General features: G+C 31.1%; 6 protein-coding genes across 11 annotated transcripts; 3 read left to right on the top strand and 3 right to left on the bottom strand.

Annotated features, from left to right (window-relative positions):
• The first annotated feature begins 138 nt into the window (after positions 1–138).
• On the top strand, positions 139–3,484 carry LOC111295836 (uncharacterized). The gene is made up of 4 exons (XM_022889596.2): positions 139–1,227; positions 2,216–2,444; positions 2,807–2,931; positions 3,068–3,484. The coding sequence occupies exons 1-4, from the start codon at positions 904–906 to the stop codon at positions 3,155–3,157; spliced, it is 768 nt and encodes a 255-aa protein (XP_022745331.2). The 5' UTR covers positions 139–903; the 3' UTR covers positions 3,158–3,484.
• A 1,062-nt stretch (positions 3,485–4,546) lies between these two features.
• Positions 4,547–6,456, bottom strand: LOC111295827 (transcriptional regulator of RNA polII, SAGA, subunit). Of its 2 annotated transcripts, none has more exons than XM_022889576.2 (2): positions 6,211–6,456; positions 4,547–5,852 (listed from the first exon to the last, which is right to left on the bottom strand). In XM_022889576.2, exon 2 carries the CDS (start codon positions 5,679–5,681, stop codon positions 4,659–4,661), a length of 1,023 nt encoding a protein of 340 aa, XP_022745311.2. In that variant the 5' UTR covers positions 5,682–5,852; positions 6,211–6,456; the 3' UTR covers positions 4,547–4,658. The 2 variants fall into 2 exon arrangements, with proteins under 2 accessions (XP_022745311.2, XP_022745319.2); XM_022889584.2 differs by lacking the exon at positions 6,211–6,456 and adding an exon at positions 6,134–6,167.
• Positions 6,457–8,695: 2,239 nt separating this feature from the next.
• LOC111295815 (putative polyamine transporter At3g19553) lies at positions 8,696–11,350 on the bottom strand. Its single transcript, XM_022889548.2, has 3 exons — positions 11,093–11,350; positions 9,940–10,978; positions 8,696–9,474 (listed from the first exon to the last, which is right to left on the bottom strand). The coding sequence occupies exons 2-3, from the start codon at positions 10,911–10,913 to the stop codon at positions 8,967–8,969; spliced, it is 1,482 nt and encodes a 493-aa protein (XP_022745283.2). The 5' UTR covers positions 10,914–10,978; positions 11,093–11,350; the 3' UTR covers positions 8,696–8,966.
• Positions 11,351–11,485: 135 nt separating this feature from the next.
• ERV1 (Erv1/Alr family protein) lies at positions 11,486–13,871 on the top strand. Of its 5 annotated transcripts, none has more exons than XR_016328733.1 (8): positions 11,486–11,896; positions 12,145–12,219; positions 12,348–12,395; positions 12,717–12,781; positions 12,864–13,022; positions 13,124–13,162; positions 13,341–13,418; positions 13,616–13,679. XR_016328733.1 is itself a non-coding variant. In XM_022889561.2 (6 exons), exons 1-6 carry the CDS (start codon positions 11,699–11,701, stop codon positions 13,728–13,730), a joined length of 579 nt encoding a protein of 192 aa, XP_022745296.2. In that variant the 5' UTR covers positions 11,486–11,698; the 3' UTR covers positions 13,731–13,871. The 5 variants fall into 5 exon arrangements, 2 of the variants coding, with proteins under 2 accessions (XP_022745296.2, XP_089601581.1); XR_016328732.1 differs by having other exon boundaries at positions 13,124–13,166; positions 13,616–13,675; XR_016328734.1 differs by lacking the exon at positions 13,124–13,162 and having other exon boundaries at positions 13,616–13,677.
• Positions 13,872–18,841: 4,970 nt separating this feature from the next.
• On the top strand, positions 18,842–20,569 carry LOC111298384 (uncharacterized). The gene is made up of 9 exons (XM_022893114.2): positions 18,842–18,943; positions 19,027–19,131; positions 19,248–19,357; positions 19,557–19,773; positions 19,853–19,930; positions 20,010–20,063; positions 20,151–20,240; positions 20,324–20,401; positions 20,486–20,569. The coding sequence occupies exons 1-9, from the start codon at positions 18,842–18,844 to the stop codon at positions 20,567–20,569; spliced, it is 918 nt and encodes a 305-aa protein (XP_022748849.2).
• A 777-nt stretch (positions 20,570–21,346) lies between these two features.
• On the bottom strand, positions 21,347–22,727 carry LOC111298688 (histone deacetylase-like protein). The gene is made up of 4 exons (XM_022893414.2): positions 22,576–22,727; positions 22,256–22,410; positions 21,921–22,046; positions 21,347–21,813 (listed from the first exon to the last, which is right to left on the bottom strand). The coding sequence occupies exons 1-4, from the start codon at positions 22,609–22,611 to the stop codon at positions 21,633–21,635; spliced, it is 498 nt and encodes a 165-aa protein (XP_022749149.2). The 5' UTR covers positions 22,612–22,727; the 3' UTR covers positions 21,347–21,632.
• Positions 22,728–24,055: the final 1,328 nt, after the last annotated feature.

Here is a 24,055-nt window from a genome sequence, read left to right as displayed (position 1 = left end):
TCAGATCTTGATGAATGGAGTAGGGGACAAGGGGCAGGACAGGTGCACTTACTGTCAATGATGTAACTACAATGGATTTCAAAGATGATTCATCACCCCATCTAGTTTTTCTTGTGTTTTCACAAATTTTTCTCCAATTCCATGCTTCACTTTTCCTAAAAAGCCCAGAAAGTAAAAGAGGATAGAGACAGAAAGTTTAGAGGCTGGCCTTAGCCTAAATCTTTGCTTCAAAGCAGAAAAAGAGGGGAAAGAGATCCCAAATAAATACAAGGGGAGGGACATTAGTGCAGAAAAAGGAGTTGGGTTTGAACTTACCAGGTTGGCGTAACATATAACTAAAAGACGCGTGGCTAGCAGGGAGAGGGAGAAGAGTGTTTGATTCAAGAAAACGACTGGCTCAGCTAAACTCCTAAAGAGGCTTCCAATTTGATTTGGTAGCAGCCATCACGTGTCAAACACGGAAGCGGACCACGAGGTTTTACCCGTACTCGCTGCCCTATTAATCCATTATTAATAATAATTATTTTTCAAAACTTTTAAATGACCTACTGCTACATAAGCGGGTATAACTTTATTTAGTAATCGCGAAAAGAGCCTGAAAAACAAACAAAGGCTCAAATTTCTCACCTCCGCTCGTTTATATCATGCAAAAAGAACATACCCAAAATTAATTTTCAAAGCTTTTAAATGACCTACTGCTACATAAGCGACCATAACTTCACGAAAAGAGCCTAAAAAAACAAAACACCCACAAGTTTCCCACTTTCGCCTGTTTATAACATGTGAAAAGAACTCGCCCAAAATTATTTTCCATTTGTCTTCAAAACCTCCCAAAAGCCTCTAAATATAAAAGCTTTAACTTAGCATTCAAAAAGAAAAAATAAAACCCCAAGAAAGAAAAAAATGAGCGGTGCTTTGCGTAGAAAAGCAGGCATCGCTCGTCTGTTACAAAAGCAACCATTCACCGACTTCACTGACCCAATCCACCCCTTTCGGAATCAAACGCAGAAACAAACCAGACAGTATTTTCGGTTCTCAAATGTTCTAAGAAAAGTGAGAGAATATGAGATCTCCTCTTCTCTTTTTTATTCTTCTTCTTCATCTCCTTCTTCGACGGGGAAGTTTGGATTTGTTGCCTGGTATTTAGGAATGGTGACTTCATGCCCCGTTTTAACAAAAAGCATTACTTGCTCGCTTATCAATACAGCTGCTGATTTGTCTTCTCAGGTAAATTGATTTGTCTCCTCGTAAATTTTTTTATGTAAAGATAGGATTTTTATTGCTTGTTGATTAAAATAGGTGCATGTGCATTCTTCTTTTTGGTTAATAAGAAAGTGGAGGAAAAGGGAAGAAAATCTTTGAGGGTTAAATGGTGTCTTGAAGCTTCCCCACGTTTTTGTAAATGGGTCATTTTCAAAAAACTATGCTTTTCTGCATAATCACATGTGAGCCGTTGTTTGATTTTTGACTGAGTAATGTATGTGAGCTTTTGAATTTTTGACAAGTCAAATATGACTAATGTGAAACAGTAAATAAGTGTTAATTTCTTTTGGCATTTAAATATAAAGTTTCACAATTTGTTTATTTATTTCACCAACAAATATCATGTCATAATTAATCTTTTGAAAAATATGATATATGTTGATTTATTGGTTTTTTTAGTTGTTTAATTATCATTTGAACTTTGTTATGTAATATTGGGTAAAATTCAGTCTACTTTCTTTTCAGTCTTTCTTCCACTTATAATTTCATTACTTTATTTGGTGTGCTACTGTTCTTTTTTAAAATTAACTATTTTCAGGCAGCTCTTCCGAGAACAATACTGTTGAAGAACTAAAAAAAAAATTTTATATTCTATCACCTGGTTAAACTTGTTTCATTCGAAATCAGCTGCCCTCTGTTTTCTAGTTCTTTCCTTGGTGGCTAATTCTCACACTAACATATCTTGCACTGCTCATCGTGAAATCAATGCTTACTTGTGTAAAATTGTTCCAAATATCATAGACTAATTTTTATATGAGTAAATATGTCGGTTTTTATAGTGTCTGGTGTATGCATGACATTATGAACTATTTGCCTGCATTTTATTATATACTTATACACTTTTGTACACATGCAAAATCCTGTTTGTATATGTGTGCCCATGAGTGCCTTTTAATTAGTTGCATCAAGACTTGCATTTTTATTATTTTTTACTGTGGACTTCTATGGTCAGACAATTTCGAAGCCATCTTCGGAACCTTATGATTTTGTGAGGACGTTACGTATGGCTGGATATGGGATGTTAATATTAGGACCATCAGTGCATTTTTGGTTCAACTTAATGTCAAAACTCTTCCCAAAGAGGGATTTGATCACTACTTTTAAGAAAATGGCCATGGGTCAGCTACTTTTTGGGCCTGCCATGACTGTTGTTTTCTTCTCCTCGAATGCACGTCTAAAAGGTATGCACAACCTTTCCTTAAATGTTAAAGATGAACACAGCTTTGCAATTCTTTAGTTACTCTATTATGCTGATTATCCTGTCATAATTTTCATTTGCTCTACCTCATTTTTATATGAACAAACAACCATATTGCAAGGCATATTGAACTGCATCAATGTATAATGTTATTGCTCACGCAGCACTTTTTTTTTTTTTCTAGCCATAGTTGTGATTGATAACTCTAACCTTTAAATAATTTTTAGCCTTATTCAACTAGGAGCCATGTTGCTTTTAACAGAATAATGCATTTACCTTACACATTCGAGAAATAATTGCTCTTAAGTACTTTGCTTAAGCAGTTGCAATGGTTGTATGGCTCAGGTGAAAGTGGTGAAGAAATTGTTGCCAGATTAAAGCGTGACTTGCTCCCTACAATGTTAAATGGTGTCATGTACTGGCCCTTTTGTGATTTTATCACCTTCAGATTCATTCCAGTTCATTTGCAGGTATGGTTGATCTCCCTTACTCTGCCCCTCTCGCTTACTCTCGATTCTGTTGTGTTATTCTTTTCCCACTTTTCCTCCTTTGGCTTTGGGTAAACTTCTATTCTTGAAATTTATTCCTGGTGGCATTCTTTGACAGCCGCTGGTGAGCAATTCATTCTCGTATTTATGGACTGTCTATGTGACATACATGGCAAGTCTAGAGAAACCAGCCACAATTACCAGCTGATTGATCTGCTGCTATCACTTCCCTTGTGTTCGAGATCCGACTTTCTACAACAGATAGAAGATCCCAAAAAAATTATGTGCTCACTGGAATCTAGTCCTAATATAATAGTGCAAGCATGCTTAAAGCGAAATTCACAGGGATGACTTATCTCGTTTTAGTTGTGAATTTTCGTCCCTCCCCTTCTTCCACCTTAAATATTGTAATTTTAGAATTTGATGCAAAAATCTAGTGATAGAAAGGATATTGAAGCACTTTGTAAAGACAATATTCGCTGTTATAAACTCTGAAGAGTATTATTCTATGAAATTCTTTTTCTTTTTCTGGGTAGCCCTACTGAGTACTGACAAAATTGGTGCCAATTCTAGTTATACTAGAGGAGAGACTGGTCCAAGCATGCCATCCGAGAATCATTGTTACATTTCTCAATCTAGCAGGAGATGAAGTATCATCTTCCGTTTTTAATTGTATGAATCTATCATACACAGCAGATCATTAAATTCTTCGCCAGACTGGTGTCGTGTTAACTGGCTGGTCATATCTTTCACACTGTTATCATACTCAACCATGTTATTCCTCGTAATGAAATGGAAAATTATACCGCTTCGTATTGGAAAAGCAAACCTCGGAAAAAAATAGCAGGTTATCATCAATTACTCTAAATGGAGGCAGAAGACATTAGTGTCCAGAAACGTGGGAAAGTAAACTGATGCCAATATAAAATCTGATATCAGAACTTCTAAATGATCTGTACAAAAGATATGCTCAAAATAGTTGCCCACATCTTCAAACAAACGTGGGCATTCGTGAGAAGAATTTGACCACAATGAAGTTTCAGAAGTAGAAAACATATTCAATTCTCTGTCAAACAGGGCTAAACTTGTTCAGCGCTGTTGTCCCACCTGCCCTATTCTCAGAATGCCAATAGTCCTGGATTGATGCAAGATATACTCCTATATTGTACCGTATATCAGAAATTATTACAGCTTTATTTTATCCGAAATGAGTAGTTATTTAAAGCAAACAACTTGGTTGGTAATTGAGCAGGTAATCTTCTGAACAAACAATATTTATCTCTTTTCATTCATAACTCGGTACATGTGGGAATGGTTAAAAAATGATAAATGAAGAAAAACATAAAGCAGATATCAACTGAAGAATGATTGAAAAATGGGATCCCAATTGTATCTAGAATTGTACATTCCGCATATAAACATGTCTCCTAGTAATCACTGGTTCTATAATCTAAATGCAAGTTCGTCAACTGGATCCAAAACTTCCGCAGCTGCCATAATGTTCCCTTTACTCAAGCCCCCCCCCCCCTTCTCTTCTCCAAAAAACAGAAAGTATTCCTTTGGCAATGTTGGTAGAGATCACAAGACGAGATCAAAATTCGAGTAAGGCTGTAAGCGTATAAATTTGACTGAAAAAAGAACCTGAATCATACATTCATTCTAAACATTAAGTCACATATGATAATTTCCTATGCTGCTATATTGCTGGTTTATTGAATCAAGTTCTCCTCAGAGCTAAGACTAATTTTCTCAAGCTGCATAGCCCAATCTTCTCCAAGTACCTGAGGATTCAGTTCCATTGCAGCACGAAAGTCCAACATGGATATGTAAAAACATTTTGCTGATTGTCGCAAGTAATTTTGAGGTAACCTTCCAGACCTTAACCCAGCCAGTCTTACAGAGGCCTCAATCAATCTTTTCATGTATGCATCCAAGCCATTATTCAGTACGTTAACACAATCCACAGAAACACCAATTCCCTCCATCTCCAACTTCTGCTGCAAACGACTTCTTAATGATCTTGTGTCAGGTAGCTCACCTTTATTTTGACAGGTCTCTAAGTGATAATTATTACATAAGAAAGCATTCGAAAGAGCTTTGCGAGCTCCACCAAAATTTATGGAGATACCAAGAGGAGCGGTAACTGGACTTCTACTCTGAACACCTGGGCTTCCAGCCACCTGCTCAACCTCTTCCCCATCTTCCACAGATACAACATCAGCAGGAGGCCTGCTCCCAAGTGAAAGCAATTCAGTTGCACTCTGCTCTTGTGCCTTGGAAACTGAATCCTCGCATACAACACTTTGTGGCTTTCCAAGTGGACCTAGTGGACTAGGGCGGTCCCGAAACTTTCGATCCTGTTTGACAAGAGACCTACCTTTGCGAAGGGAAGGAGGAAATGCATCCCCGTAAAGTGACTGAAGACAATTTCGCTGATAACCATTTCCAACTTGGAGGTTACTTCCTACTTTTCTAATAGCTTTCAAAGGTGGAACTTTAGAGATGCAAGCATTCCTGATAATGGATCTAATAAGCCGGTTGTGAAGAGGTATATTTTCCCTCCCAATGATCTTAATGCAAGACTTATCAAATTCACACTTGCCAATCTTTAGACTAAACAACCTTGTTAGCTGATCAAAGTACTTCTCAGCTCTTTGACGCCCAACCTTTCTTACTATAAGAACTTTTAGCTCTAAGGTGTCAACACGATCATGATTTTGGTTGAGCATCATCTTCCACTCCAACTACCTCAATTTCACTCAACAAAATACCACCATCAGAAGACAAATGCTAAAGCAGAATTTTTTCCATCAAAATCTCCAACTTTCAATAAAACCCAGATGGCAAATCACAGCCTCCTCGATAAAAGACCTAAAACCCTGATCCCGAAACCCTATTTACACCTGCAAATTAACCATAATTCAATCAATATAAAATCAAAAAAATACACATTTACAAAATTTTAAGAAAAAAACAACAAAATACAAACAGAAATTTAGCTCAAAGAGGCGAAAAGCAAAATTCTATTAATTGATTAATGCTTATATTACTAACTAAAAACCAATATAAACAATAAAAGGGAAAATTTTGGTGAAATTAAAGAATTATCGATACAAGTTATCAGAGAAAGAAATCGAACAAATTCGAAAGATTTAAGCAGTGATAATAAAAAAATAATTGATACCTATTTGAGATTTCGAAAAGAATCGAAAACCCAAAAGGCGAATTGGGAATTGAATAGAGATCGAGTGAGATACGTACCAAACTCGGTCGATACCGGTGTTCTGTTTGGCTACGAACTCTGAATTTCTTTTTTCATTTTTTTTTCCCCTTTTCCCCCTTTTCCTGTATAAGTGTTTGGTGATCAGTTCTTTGTCTGTTTTGTTTCTTTAATCTGCTATTGATGTCAGTAGGGAAATGCCAAACAAGGCTTTAACACATGAAGGCTGAATATTCTTGGGACAAGAAATGTCCGCCTTTTTCACGTTTGTAGTGAGTGGCTTGTTAGGGGCGGTTTGTTTAGGTCGTCTTATAGTTATTATAGCTCTTTATCTCATTTCGGCTTTGGATTTTTTTCGGTCCACTACAAAGATGATAATAGGTTGGGCCGACACAATCCGATTCAATTTTATATTTATAATATTAAAATTAAAATTAATATTATTTTTTATTTTTTTATATCTAAACTTAATCCTCTTTATATTATATAAAATTGTATATAATTCAATTTAATTTAAAATTAATGAAATATTTTTTAATATAAAATATTTTAAATATAAAATAATATTTTAAATATAAATATAAAATTAAATAAATTTTATATAAATCAAATCGAGTGATAATAAATTTTTTTAAAACTCGATTTTAATTTTTTTGTTATTATTTAATTTAACTTAAAATTTAATTAAAAAAATTTACCCTATAAGATCTGACCAAATTAAATCCCGTCGAAAATGGATTAAATTATCATCCTCAATTTACTAGGAATCGAACACTGTCTTATATATTTTCTCGAGTCATCTTAATCATTAGTTCATGAAGTCGAAGGCTTGGGTTTTTTCTTTTTCTGTTTTTGGCATGATTATGATTCTTTGCTTCACTATTAAAACAGTCTCATCCAAGTTGCTCAAGGAATGCAAAAAAATTGAACCTAGCAATTTAGAATAATGTAAGTCATGAGAAAGGGTCACCTGAATTTCTTTTAACTAAAAAAAAATTGATAATTTATATATCTATATTTAATTTATTTTGTGTTAAATATATATATAAAATATAAAAATTATTTATTTATAATTCGTGTTGATATATTAATATATTTTTTTATTTTTATCAAATTCATATAATATTTGTTAAAATTTTAAATTAAATTATTTTTATTTTTTTATATCGTTTTTATATTTAAAATTATAATTCTAACACAAAAGTGTTTTAGAAATTTTAAGATGACATTCAGGCAATGTGGACACAAAAGAAAAACAAGAGAAAAGCTATTTTGACAAAAGTTAATATCAAACATGCATATCCCATGTTTTTAACTTAAATTATTCGTATTTGCATGTTATATAAGTTACATTTTAGGACCTTTAGTTTCATGAAACAAGTAATCAAAATTCTGGGTTTGGGTATTGATTTTGTACTAATAGGGAACAAAATGTAGCTCAGTCTAAACACGAGATTTTTTGTTCCCTGCCAAATAACTCATACAGTCAGTCATCTGACATCTGATGCGCTCTCTCTATTGATCTACGCTTTCATGCTTTACACACTGGAATTTATGAAATATATGGCAAAACTGTTGAGTGCAATTTCAAATCCCTCCTGCAGTTTATCCGTGCCTTTATTTATATGTAAATTAAAGATGTGTTTGGTATATAAAATTATAATAGTATTAGATAAAATAATATTATAAATAAAATAAAATTAAATAATATCATTTTATTTTAGATTTGATATGCACAAGAATTAAAATAAAATAATTTATATATTAATTAAAATTATTTTTTTTTAAGTTTATATAATTTAAATATTAATATAATTTTTTAAGATATAATAAGATATGTAAATTTAAACTTATGAATTAAAAATAATCATTTTCTTTTAGGGACGATTAAATCATTTTATACAAAAAATATAATTAATCTTTTTTATAATCTTATCACTTTTTTTAGATACAAATTAAATATAATATAAAATTATTATTATCATATCCTCTCTATCATCTTACACACCAAACATAACCTAAATACTTGATTCAATTAGTTTATAAAATCACATTTAAGATGCTATATAAATTTGAGACTAAAATCTCAACACCTACAAAATTTTTTATCTTAGATTGTGGTCAAGGCCTATTCAAAGGTCAAGTGAGTTACCCAAATCAAAAGGCTCGCCCAAATTTTTAAAAAATACATTATATAAAAAATTAAAATTTATTAATCAAATTTAGACATAATTTTTAAATTTATTTAAATTTCGAAATAAACGTTAAACAAAAAAATTAAAACTCAAATCTAACCCAACCTAAATAAAATATATAATTAAAATATTATAATTATAAAGTATATATATGCAAATTTTTGTTTATACATGTTATTTTTTACAAAAAATTTTAATATTTATTATATAAATTAATTTTATTATGTAAATTTAATATTTATTTTTTTAATTTATGTCTGACTTAAAAAATTATAAAATTTTAAATATCAAATCAAAATAAATATATAAATTATTAATATCACACGTGAAATTGACTTAACCCAGCCCATTAACCCCTCTGGGTGTGGCCTTCTTTAATAATAATAAAAAAATACAAAGTTGCGTAAGTTTGAAGTACAATGGAACAGATTTCACCCAAATTACCTTGGGTAGAAGATTTCCTGTTCTTCATATAAATTTAGAACCATACCCTACAGTTGTATAGATTCCAACTTCCAAGGAATCTGTCAAATATCAAATTAAACCGTGAATTATAAATGCAGAAGTATAGAATGGCGATCCTACTATAATTTGAGAACTCCTTAAGCTGAACTTTCAGAGACTTCTTGGTCAACCTCGGACGGTGACATAACCGGAAGAAGACTAACTGAGGCCTCATCTGTAACCTCTTGATGCGGTTGCAGCACATCCAACTTATCTGAAGGAACCACCAGTTGTTCTATATCAAACTGGGTCCATTTCCTATTCTTCGCATGAACTAAAGCGGGGTACAGGAAGATCCCAATAACAATAACTATACCACTTACAACGAATGTCTTTATAGAAGCTAGGCACATGACAAGAACAAGCAACAAGGAAGGGGGCAAACAAAGCATTGTTACCCCAAATGTTTGCAATGGAACCCTGTAAGGCCTATGCAGATCTGGCTTTTTCATTCTCAATTTTATAAAAGCAGCAAATTCAAGAAGCATTCCTATTGAATATAGGAAATTCAGAAATTCCAAGATCTCCTGAAAACTCATCCAAGACAAGAAAATAACTCCAGTGGCAGAACACAAGATGCTAAATGTTGGTGTCCCATACTTTGACCTACAATATTAATTTTAAAGAATATGGTGTTATGGAACAGCTCATAATCATATTAATACACCACTTCTCTCGAAATGAACAGTGTGCTTGATTATGTGCTGAATGCCAGTGCAAAGATATGAAAAAGGAGTTCAAAATTCAAACCAAACTTCCATGGCAAAGTTAAATTGTAGGCTCTTGTAAAAGATTTTGAGGAAACGTCTAATTTAAATGCTTTCAGTCAATTATGAAGATGAGTAAGAAATTAGATATTTAGTTGCAAAGTTAAGCAAAACAATCAATTTGTGTGTTGACATTGAGGTAATTTGAGAGCCAAGCAACATTGTGTACCTTTCTTCCTTTAAAATCATAGTGGAACAAACCATCAGATTCAGAGGTTAATTTCGATAGATCTGCTTCCATATGGATCTATAAATACTCATAAATCAGCATAATTACGGAAGCAAAATCAGAGAACTAACTTACCTTGAAGCAAAAATGGCTGGAAGCAATCCCATTTCACTCATTCCAAGAAGTTGGTAAGCATCTCCACTCATCTCAGCTTCAAACAACCCCAAGTTGGACATTGCAGCAGCAGCTTGAATCCAGCATTTGAGCCAGAACCCTCCTATCAACATCCCGACTTCCGCAAAATACCCATCGGTCCACTCACCATAAGAAGAATTCAAAGCCCCAGTCCCAGCAAGGAGCGGAATTAAGTATGAAGAAACCACCAAAACCAACGCCCCAAGAAGTGCCTTTGGAAAAGTCTTACTTGGATTTTCAACCTCCCCTGCAAGAGTACTTGCCTTGTCCCAATAATTCAGATTCCAAAACATACTATTAAAGTAACCCCTCCAATCCACCTTCTTCAAATCTACAACAAGCCACTGCGTAGGCTTTATTTGAGGAATTGAAAGAATCCCCATTACAAGAAAGGGGAAAAGTGAGAAAGCAGCAAGGGAAACAGCAGAAAACCCAACAATGTGCAGTCCTCTATAATTCAAATATGTCAGTGAAACTGTGATTCCTAAAAGAGCCGGAATGCGAGCAACTAAATTGTTAAATATTGGAAATGAATGTTTCAAGTAATCAAGAAACAACACAGGATATAAAGCATTGTCCATAACTCCACTAAACCATTTCCAAAATCCTTCTTGAAACCCCCAAAAGGGTCCAAAAGCTGAAGATATCCAAATAACATAACCGCCATTTTCAGGGAAGCTTGTAGCAAGCTCAGCTGTGACTAGAGCTTCCGGGATGCTCCAAATCAAAGGGAATATTAAGAAACCAAGCAAAGACAAAAGAGGGCCACCTCCTGCCCTCACTGAATCCTCTATACCAAAAGGACCCCCAGATACCTCATAGAATATCAAAGCAATAAGTGGCAACACCGTTAGTTTTGGATTTGCTTTAACAAAACTGTTCTTGTCATCACTTACTATTTCCTCCTCACCCATCCACAGACAGGAAAAGAAAGAGAAAAAGAATTAGAGATGAAACTTAAACACAACAGATCGCTTCCCTGAAAATGGAAAAACAAAAATCAGATCTTTTTGGAGTTCGAAGGTGGCTACTTTAATACCCTAGACATCAAAAAGTACATAAAAACATCTGGATTTTGTTTAAGAAAGCTAACCTGTTTTCTGCTTCAAAGGATTACTGAATTTGATCTTGCCTGAACTTCAAAAAGAAAAAATCTTTCAGATCTTCAACAAGAGAACATGTTGTGGGTTTTGGTCCTTGAAGTTGAATCTGCCAAAATTCTTTTCGGAAACTACTATTTGTAGGGGGTTTGGTTCATCCCACACTTTGTTGCAGAGGGTGTCGGATACTCAAAATTGAGGTGATTACGATAAAAGAAATACAAAATTCCGTGGACAGATTCTTCTTGTGCAAATATATTTGCTCTTTTCATTATGATATATGTTTTTCACGGGAAAAACAAAAAGTCAAAATTTTTTAGGGAATGTGGGTACAGACGCGGGTTGATGAGCGTGAGATGACTGATGGATACGGTTCCAGCCTCCAGGGACTTGGCAAAGCACCAACTCCATGACTTTTGGTCGTACTAAAATCGGCTTTCCAATCTTGACTTGCCAAATGGCAGGCTTTTAGCAGTTTCGTTGGCCAAAAGTAATGTCATTGGGGTTTTTTTCCCGCAGAGTTATTTAGCGAATTACGCGAACAGCACCTTAATCCAACTTCCTCTTTTTCCCCTTTGTCTGTTGTCAGTCAAGTAAAAATGACTGAAAATCCAAACCCATTCCAAGCTTTGTTCCAAACAGTTGAAAGAGTCTCGAATTGTGTCCAAACCCACCTTGCCAATTTCACCAGACAGGCTCGTCATTCATCAGCCACCAAGAAAGCCCCTTCCATCTCTCTCTCATCATCAAATATAAACGCTGAGTCCCCTCCCACCACTACCCATCCCCTCGTCAAGGTATCTCCGTACTTGCATTCCCCATACATTCATATATCATATGCTTACTAACTTGGTGTATCGGTCTCGAAGCTCGTAAAACTATTCAATTACTTTGCTCGAAGCTTGCTCATTAACTGTTCGACAAAATTTCCATATCAAGCCTATTTTTAGTATGCAAGCTTCTTTTTATGAAGTTGTTTTTCATTTGTGAGACCCAGTTTGTAGTTGTATGAAATTAACATGCTTGGTTGAATTTTTTTTAACAGAAGTCTGCTGCACCGGTGACTAAAGAAGAACTTGGAAGAGCTACTTGGACTTTTCTTCACACTCTTACTGCTCAGGTCTTCTCATTAGTTACCTTAATTTTTGTTTCTTTTTGTTTTTCCTCTTCTTCCTTTCAGTTTTTATGTCTACGTTTTTTGTACTGATTGTTTAGAATGCAGATATTTAACCTCTTTTTTTTCCCCAGTATCCTGAAAATCCCACAAGGCAGCAAAAGAAGGATGTAAAAGAGCTGGTATATTCTCTCACCCTTGGTAAATATCTATATTATTAAATCCTAATCACCTTGTTCAAGCTTGTAATTTTCAAGCTCAAATGAAGCTCAAGCTAGATGTGAATTTGATTAAAAATTAAATGAGTTGAGTCCAAAACGTGTCAAAGCTCTGTTCAGCTTAATTACACCCTAAATGCCAACCATATCAGTCTTTGATTGTTTATACTTCTGCTGACATAAAGGGATTGCATAAAATTAAAACTGGATTGTAGAAGTAACTTATTGTCCTTATCAACTATTGGAAGTTTGAGACCAACTAATGACAAGGTGTTTGGCTTGCAGATGTCAATATTATCTCGAATGTACCCCTGCAAGGAATGTGCAGATCACTTTAAAGAAGTTTTGAGGTATCTTTTTTATCTTCTCCTCCTCCCTTCCTGCCAGGTTAAGAATTTTAGCTACCAGTACTTCTGTTGGCATCTCTTTTAGATGGTATCATCAAAAGGACTGCTGAGCAACACCAGAAAGCTATTCTGCTTCTCACCCTATCGAGTTTTGAAATTGAAGTACCACTAGTATTTGCAATAAGAGCTAAAAACAAAAGGAGAAGAAAACAAACATAGTCAAGTCCTGAAGTTATTGGGACTGGTGAGTGAAATATCATGAAATTCAAAGTCAAGACCTCGTTAAATCAAAATTGATAGCTCTTAGATGTTTTAATTAATTTGTTTGTTTGATTATATCAACAGTTATTCATCATTCATTTGGGAGGAAAGAATTGGAAGGGTGTAGGTGATTTTTACTGTTGTCCTGTTTATTCATAATGTTCTACAATCTTGGATTTTTCTCACTTTATTCAATAAAAATATCGGGGGTTCTTCCTATAGATGTAGTTTGCAAAGACTTTCTCTGATATTAGAAATATTAGTCTTTACTGATGTGAATATCTTCATGCATTCTTCTCAGAGCAAACCCTGTACAGGCTGGATCTCATGATGAGTTTTCTCAGTGGCTCTGTCACGTGCACAATGTTGTTAACAGAAGGTAAATTTTATCTTCTTTGTTATGCTGCGCAAAAAATGTATTGCAGCTCATGCTTGCATGTCAACTAGCATACTTGCCTATGCAACAGTGCCCTAGCTATTCTTCTGAAATTGCAGGTGCCCTAAGCTTTGAGCCGTATTAGTTTGACCTTTTTTATAGCTTTATTCTAGTTAGTTGACAGTGGTTTTTTCCAACAGCCTTGGTAAACCGGTATATCCATGTGAGCGGGCGGATGCAAGGTGGGGGAAGCTAGATTGCGAGCAGCGCACCTGTGACTTACAAGGAACTACAACGAACCATAGTGGATTCTGAGTAGACATATTAAAAGAGCAGTCATTTGCCTGAACCCTGGAGTATACTGAAATTCAACAATGAATGGCGGTTAATTTTGTAATCTTTATTTGTACATTAACTTAAGTAACCATGTGATATAAAATCTCATTCATTTCACCTGTTGGTTGAAGCTTGTCCGAAGCCTCTTTTAGACCAATACTTTGGTGGATTTGAATTGTGAGGTACAATAGAAGGCAGCATGCAGTTAGAATTTTCCATGCGAGAGATCTATTAAGTTTGATGATTATGCAAATAGTTAGAAAAATATACAGCCAAATCTCAAATGTCTACGAATCCTTGCTTGATAGTGGATTGTATACTGCTAAATGAATTCTTACATTCTTTTACAGAGTGAAGAGATTTACTCTTGATTAACCATGATATACAACTCAAATAGTTAGGCATTGGCACCCAGGAAGAAAAGAGAGTGAAAGGGCCTTGTGTCATATTGAACTCAAATTAGTGCTACTTTAGTAGTAATTATGTACTGTTACATATGTAAAACTGTAATAAACTTTTCTTTAAATTAAAAAATATCAATGTCAATGAAAATATTTCAATTTGGTATAACATTTACAGTTCAAACAAGTTTTGGAGACTTAATGGAAATATTAATTATGTGAAATTAAAAAATTACACTATTTAGTGTATAAAAAAACAAATTTGTTTCATTTTAATAATTCCTTATTTCTTAGGATTATGTTTGGTGCATAAAATGATAAATTGAATAGTATGATAATCATTTTATATTATGTTTGATTTGTATTTAATTGAAATGGGTTGAATTATAAGGAGAAGTATCATGTTCTTAATATAGGATGATTCAATCCTTCCAAAAAGGAAGAAGTTATTTTTAATTCATAAGATTAAATTTATATGTCCTATTATATCTTTAAAAATTATATTAATAATTTAAATTATATAAATTTTGTGAAAAAATAATTTTAACTAATAAATAAATTATCTTATTTTAATCATTGTACACATCAAACATAAGATAAGATGATATTATTTAATTTTATTTTATTTATAATATCATCTTATCTTACCATATCTAATATATATATTATATTATAGGATACAAAGTTACCAAATAAGATGTGCTAACATGGATGCCTATGTGGATAGTCTTTCTTTATGACACGTAAGATAATATTTATATTATATTATTTATCAAATAACTTTATTTAATAAATTATTTAAATTTAATATGTTTGGATAATTATTTAAATTCAAATCAAAATGTATAAAATATTAAAAATTTTACATAAATTTTAAAATCAAATATATTAAATTATAAATTATCTTGTTTTAATTTAATCATAATTCCAAACATATATAGGCTTAATAAACTTTTATTTGCTTTCAATTAATTTTATTTAATAAATTATATAAATTAAATATTTTTGGGTAACTATTTAAATTCAAATAAAACTTTATCAAAACTTGAAAATTTTACATAAATTTTGAATTTAAATATATTAAATCATAATTTATCTTTTCTTTTCAAATTTAATCATCACTTTACATATATATACATATATTTTTTTATGCTTTTATTTTTTTATTCTTTTTTTATTTTTTTTTTAGTTTTAAAAATAAGTTTGTGATGCTGTTAAATTGTTTTTTTTTTGTTTTTATTTTTTTTTAGATTTCAATAATGAAAGAAAAATGAGCACACATTTAGATTGGTTTCAACTAGATAATAGGTATAGTTCATTAATTTTTTCCTATTCTATTTCTATTTTTTCCTTTATTTGTTTGTTTCTTCCAACCTCTTATTTAGTTTTATTTACATTATATGATGTATACATTTAGATTTGATTTATTCTAAAAAAAGTTGGTTCATATGTGTGTGTGTGTGTATATATATATATATATATATATATAAAATTAAATTGGATATTTACTATACATAAATATAAGAGATTTAAATTATATATACGTTTTCAATTTGTATATTTAGTAAAATCAAAATCTATAAAATATTAAAAATTTTACATAAATTTTAAATTTAAATTTATTAAATTATAAATTACCTTTATTTTTTAATTTAATCATAATTCCAAATATATATAAGCTTAATAAACTTTTATATGCTTTCAAATAATTTTATTTAATAAATTATATAAATTTAATATTTTTGGGTAACTATTTAAATTGAAATCAAACTCTATAAAAAATTATAAATTTTACATAAATTTTGGATTTAAATATGTTAAATCATAATTTATCTTTTCCCTTTTAAATTTAATCATAAATTTACATATATATATATATATATCTATCTATCTATGTGTGTGTGTGAGTTTAATAAATTTTTATTTGTTGAAATCAAAATCTCAAAATAAAAATAAAGAACTCATAAAGTGGGTGGTGCATTACCTTTTAGTCAATGTTATTTTATTTGTTATTATTAGAATTAGAAATTGAAAATTACAATATTATTTTTTATTTGACAATTATGATATATGAGTTTTGACAGAAATTGACAAAATCTAAGAAGAATAATAACTACATCATACTCATAAATAAGGAAATTCATTTTATGCTTTTATTATTCTTTTATTTTTATTTTTTAGTTTTACAAATAAGTTTGTGATGGTGTTTGATTTTTTTTGTTTTTAGATTTCAATAATGAAAAGAAAATGAGAGCATATTTGGTTGGGTTTCAACTGGTAATAGGTATAGTTCATTACTTTTTTTTTTATATTATATTTCCTTTTTTGTTATTTTCCTCTATTTGTTTGTTTCTTCAAACTTATTATTTGGTTTTATTTGCATTATATGATATATGCATCTAAATTTGATTTATTCTAAAATAAATTGGTTCATATGTTTATATATATATATATATATATTTAGTTAAATTGGATATTTACCATGCATAAATACAAGAAATCTAAATTATTTATAATTCTTAATTTGTATATTTAGTTTATGTTCTAACAAAAAAAAAAAAACAACTATGTATGTTAAAGTGTATATGTAAAAAAATAAGAACTAATAAAAAGCAAATGGTTATGAGCAAATTAATAATTATATTTTGTAGTTCAATCATATATTATTATTATTATTTGATGTTTTATTTTTGGTTTAGCTTTATAAGATTTAATAATTTAAGAATATTTGGCTAATATAAATGTCTTTTACAATTTAATCAAATAATATATTTTTTATATATTCATATCAACATATAAACAATTATTAATCTTGACTATTTTTTTTTAATAAGTCAAAGTAAAATTTTATTAAAAGTAGTGAAATGGTTACAAATATCCAACTACAATTAAGACTAAAATAAAACACAGAAAGAATATAAACCCTAAAAAAATTGTACCAAAATCACGTGAGAAATCTAAAAGTGTGGATAACAACATTTTTAACACTAAAAAAAAACTATAAACCAATAATAAAAACCTTGATTATTTAAAACTAAACTTTGCTTTTATGATCGAATAAAAAGAAACGCTTACCAAAATTTTCATTGTTTAGTAAATGAATTGAAAAAATAATTTTTATGAAAAAGAAAAAACTTTTATAACTCTTTGAAATTTTACAAAAATTTTGACTTTGAAAAAATATTACAATATATATATAAACTCTTAATTAGTTATACCTTAATATTTATGAATATATGATTATATCTAATAAATCAATAAATGTTTATATATTTATTTATTAAAGTAATATAAAAATTTAAGGTTAATATAATTTTTTTAATTATTAAAAATAATTAAAAAATCCTCTGCATGGCACGGGTTTAAAAATTAGTTATAATCTTATATTTCAAATATGAGGTAAACTTCTTATGCGTGCCTATCGTTGTCTGTGTTTGTTTATTTTACATCTTTAAACGAATTGGGCTTTACAAGAACCTTAAGCCAAATTAAATTAAAATTTGACTTTGACCGCATAGATAGCGTATAGGGAGTCCATGCAAACCAAGATATTTAATTATAATAATTAATTTTTCTATAAGTATTCTCCAATCATAATTGCTGGTGATTACGAGAACGTGAGGGGAAGAACGGCTTGTGCTTTCGGCATCGACCTTGTAGTAGCAGCAGCAGCAAAGCATTATCTGTTTTTCTAGTTCCTCCAGAAGATTTTATTGACGCCAACACTTGAACAAAGATGAGACGAGGTATAAAGTTTTCGTCTTTTAACAATTTGTATGAAGTATTATCAAGATTCTTATGCTTGACTGTTTGAGTTTTACAAAGTACAACACAGAAGTTGTCAGGTTCTTTTGGTTTTTTTTTTTACCTAGAAAAAATTTTATTTGTATGTATTTGCTTGATCAGGTATAGCACATTCAGTCAATCCGATGAATAAAAGTTCTATAAAAATCAATGATAATGTCCGGCACCATAAAAAGGAACAAAAACAAAAACTTAATGATAACCTTGAAAGAAAATCTGAATATATGAAGGATTGTTTTTGTTAAGATATGATCAATGTAAGTAATTTGTATGGAAAACTTTAAACTGCAGGTGCTGCTGCAAGTAAAGAAGTTTGTCTTGATGATGATGATGATAGTTGCGATGTGGGTGATTTTCAGGATGTATCCAAGGGTATTCTGAATCGACATCTAGAATCTTTATTTGAGAAAAGGTATTTGGTGTAATAACCATTAATTCTACTTGATTAGACTTCATGTTTCTATTCGAATCTAAATTTTTTTTCCACCCAAATTTCGTTATGTAGTGCTTCTGTAAGAGAGGAATCACTAGCAGCAATTGTTACGGCCTTAAATCACAAGCCACAACATGAGTTCGTGGAGGAGAAGTACATAATTTCTTTAAAATACATCACCCTTTAAATGAAGAAACAAAGATATATATATATATATAGAAACATATACTTCATCAATCAAATTAAGGTTTTTTAATCTTTTTTTTCTTGCAGTTTTGTTACGTTACTATATCAATGCTTGAATTTCACAAAGAAAGGGTCTGCTCAAGTGCTACTGCTAGCATCAACGGCCGTTGGTTTGTTTGATTTCCAACAATAATTATTCACTTTTCTCATCCAGTTTAGATCATATGCATAGTTTGGTCATGTCACCATATATTTTTGTAGGGTTGATGGCAATGTCAACTCGTTGCGCAGATAATGAACGTCAAGTTTATAAAGATTCAATTCCTGTACTTTCCAAACTTCTCAAAACCAAGTCTAATAACTCACAGGTAGCAACAGATAAGCCTTAAGATTAATAATTCTCTGATTCAGGATATGATTGATGGACTAATTTGTAAATATTTATCTGCAGATACTACATTGTTTGGCCATGGTTGCTTTTTTCACTGCAGATAACTCAGAAGAGATTGAAGAAGCAATGCTATTGATATGGAATTTCATAAATCCTGCATCTCAAGTTCGACTTCTATATATATATAGAATTATATTCTCTTGGACTTTTTCTTGATTCGAAAACAAACTAATGACTAATGATTATTGGAAGTTAAAAGTGCAAATTTATTATCTTCTCAGATTGATTCAAGTAAACATCCACCAGCTGTTCTAGCAACTGCGATATCTGCTTGGTCCTTACTTCTCTCAACCCTTGATGGAAGGAGAATCAGTCATAAGTATTGGCAAAGGTAAGCCTTATAACCAGATTGTATAATTTTATTGTTCTTAGTTTAATTATGATTGTTCTATGTTGGTTATTTTCCCCATATGGTTTGTTGTCTTCCATCCTGTAAATAGTTTTCAAACCCTGCAGTTGTTGGAAAGTACAAAGTTCTTCTGATATACTTAATTGTAAAGTAAAAATTGTGATTTTGCTAATGGATGCAGGGCAATTTCATATTTTTCAGACCAACTAGACAATAAGGATAAAGAAATCTGTGTAGCCGCCGGTGTGGCTTTAGCTCTGATATTTGAAACCAACTGTTTGCACAAGTTCACAACTCATGAAAGTGTTATTTCAGAAAAGCAAGAACAGAAGAACAAAATTATCGACAAACTGAGAAGACAGTCCTATGTTCTATCAGATGTTGTAAATTATTTTGAGGTAAATGGTAAGGAAATGCTATATCAGATGTTCATGAAATATTTTGGATACTGATATTACTGAAATTGTCTGATATCAGGAAGGGGGCCGTCCAAATAAACATGTCACGATTGGTGAACATGAAATCACTTTAACAACATGGTCTCAGATGATACAGGTAATTAAATTAAGTCGCCTTCGGATATGTCAGTAATTCTTATGATGCTAATTGATATTTCCTTCTCTTTTTCTTTCAGCTAAACTGTATGAGGCTTTTTCTAGGAGAAGCTGGGTTTATCAACCACATGATGGTAAGTTTAAACTGCTTTCCTAATCACTCTGCATTTCATATATCATAGTTTTCCATCTTTTGTTCACTGTATTTGTTATATAAACAGGGAAATGAAAACTTCCATGATCTTTTTGAGCTTATCCCGAAAGAAAAGCATCCTCCAGCCGATATGTCATACATACCAGAAAGAGAAGAGGTTAATTGGTTTATGAACTGAAATTCTATTATGTCCTGTATCAAATTGTGCACCATAAGGATACATTATGTCCAACCTTGTAGGTCAGTGTTCGCGTTTTCTTGCCTGGGGTTCTAAGATCGAAACCAATAAGCACAGCGAGACCACAGCTTCTTCCCACGGTAGGACGGATTTTTCTTTGCCTTTTTAGTTCATGAATGAAGTAAAGCTGTTGACTGAGATAATTCTTAATACTTTCGTTTCAGAAAATGACCAAGTCTTGCTTGAGTAAGGGAAGGACCAAGTTGCTGAACAAGCAACGAGAATCTTCGAAGGTTGTCTCTTCTTAATCTATGTTTATTTTTTTTTAATTTTTAATTTATTCCTAAATGACTGAAAATAACATCCTTTGGAACCTGCAACTTCTTAGTATTAGTTCCAATAACATGCCAACTTATGCAAATAGGTCGCCTTTCTTAAATATTGTTTGAAAATGATACCTACGGCCCCTTGTCAAATGAGAACATGCGTCTTAGCACTCTTTTTGTACTTCAACAACCAAACCATAAATTTTAAGAACACCGGCAGCCTCAAACCCAGATTCGAACAGTACTCTACGGCTAGAGATCATCATCTCTGGTGTCGGAGATCCAAAATCTCTTTAACCAAGCTCAGATTTAACCCAAAACCCTAAATAGTCTACTTATTGCTTGTTGCAATTTCAAGTTACGAAACTAATGACGATTAGTCTGTTATAACTCAAATGATTAAGACTATTTTTTTTCCTCTTTGCATCTTGATTGATGAAAACATAAGTCTAATCACTTTTCTAACTTATTCTGCTCTTTGAAGAATCGTTTTAGTTTTCTAATAGCTGTCCGCGCCTACTTTACATGCAGGGGGGAAATGTTAGCTATGTTGATGATGATTGAAGAGATGAAGCCTGAAAAAGAATAGTTGAAGTGGAACTGACCACCGCTCTGAGCAAAAACTTCATTTTTTTAATTCTTTTTGAAACGGATACTACATTTACTATTGATATATTTTCTTAATAGATTTTATTGTTTTAGTTTATAAATAAAATAATTGGTTTTTAGAGAAGTAGAAGACATTTGATGAAGGCAGTATGAACGAAAATAAGCCATTCTAGCTCTATAATCAGTATGCATAGAACAGAAGACAGCATCAATTGCTTGCTTAGGCAGTAAATTAAACCGCCACAAGTTCAAGATAGATTTGTATACTGACCAAACATATACTGAAATCCAACTAGTTTTGAATTAAACTTTGAATTAATGAAAATCGGAACCATTTCGTTAAATCTCAAACCAAGTACCAACCTTTTTCTGCCCTTCTCCACAGCCATAAATACAAGACAAGCAGTGGTCTGAACCCATAATGCAACCATCTGATTCAACTGCCTGATGGCATATCCTTGGCCTGTTTATCTTCCATCTGAGGGGATTCAACCATCAAATAAGGAGGGGCTTCTCCGAATTTCAGTATGTAAGCAGTCTCATGAACAGTTCGCAGTTGCTGAATCACTAGAGCATCCAGATAAGAATCGCAAGCGAAACACCAAACTGACAGGTCACTGGTTTCACACAACCAAATAAAAAGTTACCCACAAAACTTTCCAAAACGCCATGTCTCTCAAGGATGAAAGATAGCAAAAAAGGAAAAGCGATATTGGATACATACCTGTAGCTGAGTGCTATGGAATGGGTTGTTTGCTTATAATGCTCAAGCATATGTTTATTCACAAAACGACTACACAGCACATCCTTACAGCATAAGCATAACCAATTCTCACTTGGGTTCTGGCACCTAAAAATCTCCATTAAAGTCAGAAAATATATGTGACCAAAACCAAATTTCTAAATTCAACATTTTGATGAAAAAATAGAACAGTACATCAGAATAATCAATCAAACATGGAAAAAACCTTAGTTTGACCAAAAAGTTCGATTTTTTAAGAGACATAAAATTAAAGAAGTTGAATAAGAAATATAGAGTTAAGAGGAAAAAGGGAAAACCAGTTGCAGGGAATGTTAGGGGTTGGAATATGAGCTAGATCAGACGACAAAGAAGCCAAATGATCACACTGCGTTCTAGCTTCCACCCATCCTGATTCAGCCCCGAATATTAAGTCATAATCATCATCCTCTTCTTCTTCTTCAAGAGTGATTTTCTAAAAGTATCAAGAACCTTTAAAATTGAAGGCAACTACCGGGAAAAAAATACTCAAAAATTAAATAGTAAGAATGGTTATAAGTTACGAAAGTAGAAATGGTCGGCGGGTATTTTCAAATAGAGAAGTACTTAGAGATTAATTAGGGATAAATTTGGTGATTACCAGGTGAGAAGACGAAGAGCCCGCTTGGTCCGCCATTGAAAGAGCCTAACGATTCAAGTTTCTGCCTCCAGTTTTGCCTAAGAGGAAGAGCTCTCTTCTTTTTAGAGAGGGTAAAGTGGTAAACCGTACACGCAGCATTTTAAAGTGATAAATTGATTGTAAATCCCGAAGCAGTATTTTTTTTTTTTAATGGCTAAAATACTGAAAGAACGCTTGAACTCTTCACCACTTAAATAAATCTTTACACTTTTTATTACACTCAAATAAATTTTTATTTTTAATTTATATCTAAATAAATATTTATTTTAAACAAAAAAATTTCTTTATGTTTAAAGTTTATTTAAGTAAAAATTATAAATTATTTAAATGCAAATTAAAAATTAAAAATTTATTTAAATATAAAATAAAAGTAAAATTTTATTTGAATGTAAAAAATATATAATATTTATTTAATTAAAGTAATAAAATTCCAAATTTTTAATATTTTAGTTGTTTTTTTTTTTAACGACAAAGGATTCTTGAATAAAGTGCATTATATATATTTTTTAAATCGATTCAAGTAAGTTAATTTACATTTAGTCTATTAAATTTATTAAAAATTATTTTCTTACAATCTTCAAATAAATTTTAAACTCAAATAATAAAAAAATACTCACTTTACTACTTCTAACCAATCCAAATAATTTAATTTTAAAAGATCATTATTAGTAAAGGTGAGCAAAAATCGATTTAAATTGACTAAATCGATCGAAATCGAGCGAATTCGATTGAATCGATTCGGTTTATTCAGTTTTAGTTATAATCGATCTTTTAAATTAATTAAATTGATTAATTCGATCGATTTTTTATTTTTAAAATTAATAAACACATTAACCGAATTAACCGACTTTCTAATAATTAAAAATAAAAAAATTTGAGATAAATATTTTTATTTTTTATTTTTTGTAAAATATTGTTGAAATTATTAAATTCTTTAATAATTTAGTTTGAATGATACTAAAATTTGAATTTTATTTAATTGAATTTATGGTTAAATAATTATTAATAATAGTAAAAAAAATGATAAAAAAATCGATTATTTAACCAACCGATCGAATCGAACCGAATCGATTTTGATCAATTCGGTTATAATTAATTATTTAATAATATTCAATCGATTCGATTATTTATTAAATGAAAATCGGTTAAATCGATTATTGATTTTTTCAAATCAAACGGATCGAACCGATCATTTACTCACCCCTAATTATTAGATTTATTTTGTTGTTTTTCACCAAATATACTTACGTGAATTAATATGTTTAATAATATATGCATCATTAAGTATTTAAATATAAGTAATAAATGTGTTTCAAAATTTTTGATATATGAATCAATTTAAATTAACAAGCTTTAGAATGATAAATTTTACTTATTTTAAAAAATTTTAAATTTATTTTGTTTGTAGGCTTATAATTGATAATATGTGTTGCATTTTAAT

The sequence above is a fragment of the Durio zibethinus genome, chromosome 16 (assembly GCF_047325235.1).
Source record: "Durio zibethinus cultivar Kanyao isolate XHJ-2024 chromosome 16, ASM4732523v1, whole genome shotgun sequence".
NCBI classification, from domain to species: domain Eukaryota; kingdom Viridiplantae; phylum Streptophyta; class Magnoliopsida; order Malvales; family Malvaceae; genus Durio; species Durio zibethinus.
The sequence above is the reverse complement of the archived record's forward strand: the minus strand, read 5'-3'. Positions and strand labels throughout refer to the sequence as shown.